The sequence below is a fragment of the Platichthys flesus genome, chromosome 15 (assembly GCF_949316205.1).
Source record: "Platichthys flesus chromosome 15, fPlaFle2.1, whole genome shotgun sequence".
Classification (NCBI taxonomy): Eukaryota; Metazoa; Chordata; class Actinopteri; order Pleuronectiformes; family Pleuronectidae; genus Platichthys; species Platichthys flesus.
Genome location: NC_084959.1, coordinates 16,269,926 through 16,278,528, shown reverse-complemented (window position 1 = coordinate 16,278,528; position 8,603 = coordinate 16,269,926). Strand labels below are relative to the sequence as shown.

The 8,603-nt window shown below is 42.4% G+C and overlaps 1 protein-coding gene across 1 annotated transcript; it reads left to right on the top strand.

The window, feature by feature from the left end:
* Positions 1-234: 234 nt before the first annotated feature.
* On the top strand, positions 235-7,947 carry cchcr1 (coiled-coil alpha-helical rod protein 1). Its single transcript, XM_062406997.1, has 19 exons — positions 235-559; positions 824-1,118; positions 1,210-1,377; positions 1,516-1,633; positions 1,842-2,036; positions 2,193-2,356; positions 2,454-2,568; positions 2,738-2,848; positions 2,982-3,125; positions 3,213-3,323; positions 3,598-3,704; positions 3,834-3,946; positions 4,033-4,105; positions 4,754-4,872; positions 4,983-5,171; positions 6,113-6,214; positions 6,380-6,525; positions 6,601-6,748; positions 6,849-7,947. Exons 1-19 carry the CDS (start codon positions 490-492, stop codon positions 6,974-6,976), a joined length of 2,616 nt encoding a protein of 871 aa, XP_062262981.1. The 5' UTR covers positions 235-489; the 3' UTR covers positions 6,977-7,947.
* Positions 7,948-8,603: the final 656 nt, after the last annotated feature.

Genomic DNA, 8,603 nt, shown 5'->3' with positions numbered 1-8,603 from the left:
TGCCCTGTCTATGCGAGTACTTACAGTGTATTTAATAAGCCATGCTCTGAACCATAGATATGTATGGCGCCAATCATCCTTGTCAGATCTGAAGACACAGTGGGAGGAAGAAAAACCTGCAAGACAGGACTCAGGGAAAAACAACTACCACTTACTTTCACTGTTCCTCGGACTTTCCCATGATGCACCGCGCGGCTGTAATAGTTGGCAGTTGTGTTAGAGAAATTATTACCATAACTTTTTAAACATATTTCTATTTATTAAACATATTTGCATGTGTGCTGGAGACATTGGTAACTTCACTCACATGGACTTTGAGCGCGTGAAGGCGAGCTCGCGAGGCGTCCAGTTCCCGGAAGGTTACCGCTTTGACCCGTCACTACGGCAACGACGAATGACGTGACGGACGCGGGAGAGTGAACGGTTGTAAAGCAGCCGAACAACCTGCGGACTGTGTGTGTGTGTCTGTGTGTGTGTTTGTGTGTAGACATGGAGAGACGCAGTGCTGGGGGGGAAAAGCTCAAAGCTCCCACGGACTTCACCTCCCCCGCTGTTTCACGTGAGTTGGTTCCACTGTTTACATGTTTAACAACTACCACAAGATCCAGACAACGTTAGCTGACGTTAGCTTAAGATGAACCTGATTATCTTAACGCAGTGGTAACGCACGTGTCACCTCCAGGGTAAACAAACAGCTCACATTGAAAGAGGTTGCATTTAGGAGAGGGAAGCTGACATGCTGGTACATTTACTGAACAAACATTAGAGATGTAGTCTAGCTAACGCATATGCAAGCACGTAAACATAAGTTCGTGTTATGCAGGGACCGTCCAGGAGGACCTGGTGCCCCCGTCACATTTTGCATCGAGTATCCAGTCTGCTGCAGCCCCCAGAGGCGTTCAGGTCACCGGGATGACCCCACCCGTCTCCTGGTTAAAGCCTGGTGTAACATCAGCACCCCCGGGTGACCCCCACCCTGCCAACCCATGGCTCGCCATCACTCAGGCCCAACAGGAAATCCTGGAACTGAGGAAGGAAAACCAACAGATCAGGATGTTACAGGAAAACAGCAAAAAAGGAAGAATCCCTGCAGATCATCCCTCAGACCTCAGGGCGAGGTATCCCGCAGTGTATTTTACATGGTGAGAAATATCCTAATTGTCTGTTATTTGTTCTAAAGTATGAATCAGTCTTCTTCCTTAAACACAGATCTGCAGAGAGGAGTGAGCATTGGTCCAGATGGGAGTCGGAGTGGCGCCTGGAGGCGGAAAAGCACAAGGCCGAGGCGGAGAGGTTGAAGGGCCAGGTGGACACCCTGAAGGAGTGTGCACGGAGACACAGAGAGGAGATTAGAGACGGAGACAGCACCCTGAACAGGTAGGAGATATGTGTATGCTAGAGAGCAGTCGAGCCATTTCACAGCTATGTTCAAAATTCTCTATGTTAATACAATTTCAGAGTTTTGTGATTAATTGTAACCGTCGAGCTAATTTGGACTAATCTTTTGTGTGACAGACAGAGCCTGGAGTTGGAAGCGATGCGTGAAGAGCTTTGTAAGAAGAAGTCTGAACTCAGCCAAATCAGAGATGAGCTCAGTCACAGCAGTGTGCAGAAGGAGAAAATAAGCTCACAGGTAATGCTGTTTACTGACTAAACATTTCATTTCGACACAAAGTTCACCTGGGAGTTGCTGGCGTCTTATGTCTCATTTTGGAAGTTTGTGGTGTGATATTCTTAGAACAGTATGTCACAGTCAACTGACACTTTAAATTTAGCAAGTTTCACCAATGAATTCCATCTTTGAATATTCTCCTTTTGTTTAACATTTGTCTTTGTTCCAGCTTGAAAGACTAAAAAGCGAATCTGGCGAGGAAACTGCGAGGCTGAGGAGAGACGTAGACAGGAGGAGAGAGGAAACCCGAGAGCTCGCTCTGAAGGCTGAAATGGGCCGGTCACAGGCTGAAGAGGAAGCCAAACAACAGACGCTGAGGCTTTCAGAACATTTGGAGCAAATTCAGAGGAAGCAAGAGGTGGAGGTGTGTACACAAGGAAGATTTAACAATCATGGATATACTGATTTGGGGGACTTTTCTTGAGGTGTAGGCCTTGTATCCAAGAACACAGATCAGCAAGGGGCAAGTATCCCTGTATGTGTCTGAAAATGTCAGATGTTTCCACCTCTTAACTTTCAGCTACAACAGTTGAATGCATCCCACTCCGCAGAGTTGGGCGCAGCAAAGCAAACAAGCAGCGAGCTACAGGACCGACTTGAATCGATGACCTCAGAAGTGTTGCGGCTGAAAAGCACTCTGATGGAGGTATCTACCGAGAGAGATGAGCTGAAAGAACATCTGAGGTGCCACACTCAATCTACAGCTGCCTAAGATCTAAATACGTTTCCACTTTTGTTGTCACCACATGCACTTGACTCTGGGATGTTGTTTGTTTTTCAGCCAAATGGGACAAGCCTTTGAAACGCAATCTGCAACACTGCACAGCCTCAGAAATTACATCGGTCAGCTTGCCCCAGAGAAACAAGAGAGGGAACAATTAAATGAAGTGGTTGAGGTGTGGACTTTTTAAACAGTATTGATTGCCATCAGATCACTATGAAGTGCTTGGATGGGAAAACCCTTTTAAATGTTGTGCTTTTTCAGTAAAGCGAGACTGGTGGAGGAAATTGATGAATTAAAATGCCTATTATTATAATTTATCCCAGACTTATTTTATTTTGCAGAGGCTGAACAAAGAGAAGGCGACTCTTAAGATGACCGCAGAGCTTTTGACAATCAGGCTTAAGTCTGTGAACGAGATTCTCGTCCTTCAAGAAGAGAAAATGGTGAAGGAGGTGGGGGCTCTTTACACTTCATTTAAAAATTCCTCAAGAAAACAGTAATTTGTAAGAAATTGTTGTCCATGCTTCATCTGGAGTATTTGCTGTGATTGTGTGCACATGTTTTCCTTTGTGTTTGTTCCAACAGACCTTGACAGACCCACATGTAAAGAATCGATCGGAAGGCCTTCAAGTGATTCAGCTCTGGAGAGAAAAAGTGTTCAAGTTATGTGTTCAGCTTCGCTCAAAGGACATTGAATTAAGAGGAGAAAAGGATGAAGTCCTTTCAAAAGTACGAATCTTGGTAGTACACATGTGGTACAGTCAGATCCCTGGGTGTTTGAAACTGTGATTAAAATGTAATACTGTGTGTTTTTAGCTCAGCTCTTTGGAGATGCACCTCCAGCAGGAGCAGCACCGGGCTGGTGTCCTCCAGCACAGTCTAGATGACAGGATAGCTGAGCTGGACCTGGAGAGAGTGGAAAAGGAGGTTAGTAGCAGAGCAAGTGATGTGATTAACGTGGCTGCCGGAAATTTTTGATGATGCTAAATAAATTTGGGTCTGCTTAGAAAAGTGATAAACTCTTGGCATCAATTTTTTTTTTTACCACAGCAGAGGATGCTGAGTATGTGAAAACTTTGCTAGTTCCTGAGAGTTGAGGTTGTAAGAACAGCAGCTGGCCACAAAGAGATTCTCAGAAGCGTGCATCATGGTATATTTGTATACGATACTCTATCATATGGTTATGTGTTTTTCCAACCAGACGTTAAGACAGGACTTGGCCCAGGCTCACAAGGACATCTCTCAGCTAAAGTCTCAGAGCCAGAAATTGGCGGCTGAACTTAAAATCTTGACAGAGGCCGTGCAAAGGTAAAACAACTATAATTAATTCAAGGCTATTAAATAATAAGAATTATTGTAGAGTAGAGGGAAAATGCTAAACTGTTATTCATGTCAGTTCTAAAAGGTTTGATCACAGATTTTTGCTCTGCCTCACAGATTCCATCTGCCATTTGATAGTAAGGTTGCAGAAGTGGACGCAGCTCAATCAAGGCTCAACACTTTCACCCAGAGGCTAATTTTCGCTAAAAGACGAGTGGAGACAATCCAAGGTGCGTTCACACTGGAGGTTTATCGAAAGACTGCGATGGTTCACTTTATAGTAAAGAATTCACATGATGGTGTTTTTGCTTTACAGCTTTGATCATGAGGGGAGTGGCTCTGCAGAAAATTAAGCAGGCCAGTAAAGAGACAGAAGAGGCCGCTGACAGGTACAGTTTGAGGTTCCATCATATATGTTAAATTTATTGATCAGTCTCTGAAGCCCAACTTAAAACTGCTTCGAACAATGGCTTCCAAAATTCATCATTGCTTTTTATGAAATTAAATAAGTCAAGCACCTCTTTGTATTTTCATGCTGTAAATGTCAGATCTTTTAGTGCTTTTACTGGGTTAGGGATTACATGGAAATTAAATGAATTATTATTGGTCAGATTTGAATTGAGCTAATTAGGAAAACATTTCATCCAAAGGAATGATCCCTTTCAACACTAATTCAGAATGAATAGACTTATTCAAGCCTACTAATACATTTCACATTGCATTGACATATCTATTATATACACAGTCCAAATAAGAGTATATTGCCTTACAAAACATGCCTCAATAGAAGAAGTGGTCAAACATGAAAATATCTGTTTCAGCATTGTGGGAAATGGGGCAGAGTAAATCAATACAGTGATATTAATAACACAAGGTCAGGATATCACAATATGATTATAGTATCATTCAAAATGCCAAAGCTGTTCCTTTCTGGATAGTTAGAGCGAAGCTTGCTTTGTTAGATGTAACTGTGCAGTTTCTTCTCAGCCTCTCTGCATGACTGTCTGTTCCTTCGTCTTGTCTGTGCTGCCCTGCAGCCTGACAGACCTCCAGACAGAGCTCGTGTTGGTGTGTGAAGAGAGAGACAAGCTCACACAGGAGCTCAAAAGAACCCCGGAGCTCATCGAGAAAGCCTTGGCCGATCTGAAAGATCAGTGTGAGCAGCCTTGCACCAACATGACAAATTATAGTGGATCATCTGTTGGCTGTACATGTTTTGGCAACCCATGTTTGTCAGCTCACTTTGCACCTCCTCCTCCTCCTCAGATGAAAGCAAACGGAGGCAGCAGCAACAGGAGCTGGAGCAGAGCTGGATGGAGGTCCGTCAGGCTGTGGCTGGGAGAGAGGAGGCAGAGAGGAGCCTGCAGCACTCACAGGCACAGCTGGAGGAGTGCAAGGGCAACCTGGAGAAACTCCGCTCTGAGCTGCTCACCCAGCAGGAGCACAGCGAGCAGGGTGAGGCAGCAGCTCTCTTAAGCCGCATTACTGCTTTTCGGCCTTGATTTATCAGAGGAAAGGAGACAGAGTACCCCTTCTCCTTTTCAAAAATGCCCTTCATCACATTCTCCTCATATTCACACTCCCCTCTGCTTGGTGGCATCACTGGAGTATTTGGGGATTAAGTGAGATGCTCAAGAGCACCTTGACCTTAGTTGTTCCACCAACTCCTCCGGAGGGAATATATCTCCTACGTGCCCCACTATTTTTGTAGTCCTGCTGTGAGGGAACCAAACCAGTAAAGTTGCAAGGCACAAAACCAATGTGGTGATCTTCAAGTTGCCACAATACTCTGACTGCAAGTCAGGTGATACATTTGTGTTTTGGTTTCTCATTGGACACTTTTCATTTACATGATTTAAAAAAAGAACAGATTATGGCACTTCAATAATGCAGACATCAGATCCACACAGATTGATTACATTTCTCTTCTGAATGCCAGAGTTCTTAACATGCCTCACTGCTCCTCATTCTTGTTTAAACAAAAAAAACCTTTTCCATTAGCTGTACTTTTAAAATCAATTGGAGGTGCTCTTTTCTGAACTTTAAGCCACTGCCATCTTGCTGTGTTAGAGTGTGTTATGTGGTACCCTAGTCTCATTATAATCATTTATTGTGGGATTTTTTTCTTCATTTGTAGAAACAGGAAAATACTAAACAAATACACATACACTTAACATACAAAATACATAATAATATTAAAGTCGTATTGTATTATTTGATAAATCTGATCCTTTAATCAGCACTGTTCATAGAGGTCTTGCTGTCAGTGAAAATTAGCAAACAGATAAATTAAGATATATTTATTTTATGAAATATAAACAAATACAGCATTAGAACCCTGAGCTCTCAGCGTGCGGGACACTGCGTTAAAGAATCGTAAATTTGTTTTTCTTCAGTCCTGCAGGAGAGGGTGTCTGAGATTGATGCCTGCTGTGCTGAGAAGCTGAGAGAGATGGAGGTTCAAGTCAATACAGCCAGGAGAGAGCACACCAAAGCAGGTACGAGCCGGATAATCACTGTGCAACCTCCTCTCACAGAGGCCTAACACAAGGGAATGAACTCATCTGTAACGCAGACTGCCAGCTAATATGACTGGAATTGTTTACGCAGTAAACAGCAGCATTTCCTGATGGCGCTTCATCCGTCTGTGTTTTCTCTTGCAGTTATGACATTGCGGCAGTTTCAGAGAGAGGAAGCAAGGAAACAGGATGAAAAGGGAGGAACTCAGTATTTAGGGGGTTCACACACAAAGAGGAAAGTTCAGAATGTACAACCAAAGGAGATGGAAAAGGAAAAAAGCCAATTGATGGTGAGACTTTCTTTAAAAAAATGACACAAAGGACCATTTCTGTTGATGACTTCATACCACCTGAATCTATTCCAGGCCACTGTTGCTGAGCGAGGGCTGACGAGTGAGTACACAAGAGTTCATGCAGCAGCTTCTCAAAACTCTGCTCCTCCAGGAGAACAACGACAAAAACCTTCAGAGAGGAGTAGCTCTGTGCGGGAAAATGTCCAACTACCTGCTGAGGGTAAGAAATATCTTAACTCCTACTTATGCTCTTTTTATAAACCCTAACACTTACGGTGACATGAATAAAATTACTGTCTGGCCTGTCTGTGTCCCGTAAGAGAGACTCTTGTCTGTTTTGGAGGAGCTCCGCACTCTCAGTGCAGCAGTGGTACACAGCTCGGAGGACTCTGCTGAGGAGGATGAGGAGGAGGAGGGAGAAAAAAAACCATGTGGGTCCATCCAGTGACAGCTTGCACAGCTGGTACCTGAGGATGAGTCACTGGAGGCAGTTAAAACACCTTCATTTGTACAAAAGGTGGGCAGTGTTAAAGATGTTGGAGTCAATTACAGTCAGTGGAAACAAATTGTTTGAGCCAAACATTTCAGAAAGAAACACACACCACATTTCCTTGTGGGTTTATAAGAAGAAAAATAGGTATTTTTAGCAGACACAGTTTGCATAAATATCCCAGTCGTCTCCCAGGATAATCTATATAAACAGATTCTGCATGTGAAATTGCAGAATAACACTTAATAGAGAATAGGCAAAATCCGACTGGACCTAAAACGCCTACAAAAATGACCACATTACCATTTGTGTTTCGTGAGGGGGAATGTTCAACCTCCTGATAACAGAAAGTGGTTGGAGTTCAATCATTGTATGGCGATTAGATGATAAAGCCTTGGCTTGGTTATCCACAGTATCCGAAATGCATTAATGTAAAAAGTTAATTTAACCCAATCAACATATAGTACCATCTTTCCCAAGCCCTCATAAACAAACATGAAATAAAATTCAGATGTTTTTGGGGAGTTTCAGTTTTAAAAATAATCAGTTTTTTAATTCTCTGGTCTGCCCACTGAGTCGATGAAATGCATCAAAGCTGAAGATGATGTGTTATCCATTCACAATAGAAACAATGTATTTATAATTTCTCTATAGATAATTAATAGAATTTATGTTGATGTAAAATTGATGTTTATGTAAAATAGCTACACAGATGGTGATGACTTAAATAAATAAATGCAATCATGTGATTAGATGAAAGCCTGCGAGATAAAAAAAATACAGCTGACTAGTACTTTCCCAGTTTATGTAAATAGAGTCTGTCTGTACTGTCGAAGTTCATGTGATGGTCTCAGTGTTTCCTTGCTATGCAGAGGCTGGTGTTTTACTTTTCAATGCAACCTATATAATAAAGTATTTTTTATAGTTCATTACATGGTCTTCAACAGTATTGTCTGGGTGGAGCTGGTGAAAAAGAAATTCATGATTTGATAAAAATTGAACTTCCTGTATTGATGTCAGACCCCAAATGAAGAAGATCTGACGTCGTTGTCGTCCGACTGGTCCCAGGTCTGTTGAATCCAAGTTAGTTGTAATGTTATGTTGCATCTGCTCTCTCTTTATATAACACATGAACTACTGGGGGGGCCCCTGAATAATTTCAAATGGAAAGAAATCAATACTTTCTATTTAGGTTCACGGAGGTCAGTTCTGAAATGACTTTACAGTTGCAGGATTGACGATGATAAACATCATGATGAACTGGATAATTGTACTATTTGTCATGTTGTCATGAGTGCTAATAAATTTTGCAATAGGTCGTAGTTTCGAGCCTCTAGGTTAAAAATAAACTCATGGAGAACCGAGGGAGAGCAGAATGAAAATACTAATAAAGTCCAGCCGATGCTACTCTATTTTCTAAGAGCATCAAAATTAATTTGCGGGGACACACTCAACGCTTGAGAGGTGATTCATCACAGTAGAGGATTAATGTAATTTTTTAAAAGAACATTGATGCATTCCAGTAGGGCACGGTTGCTTTTATATATGGCTCTTGAGAATTTGTAAAACAGCACCTAAGCCATCT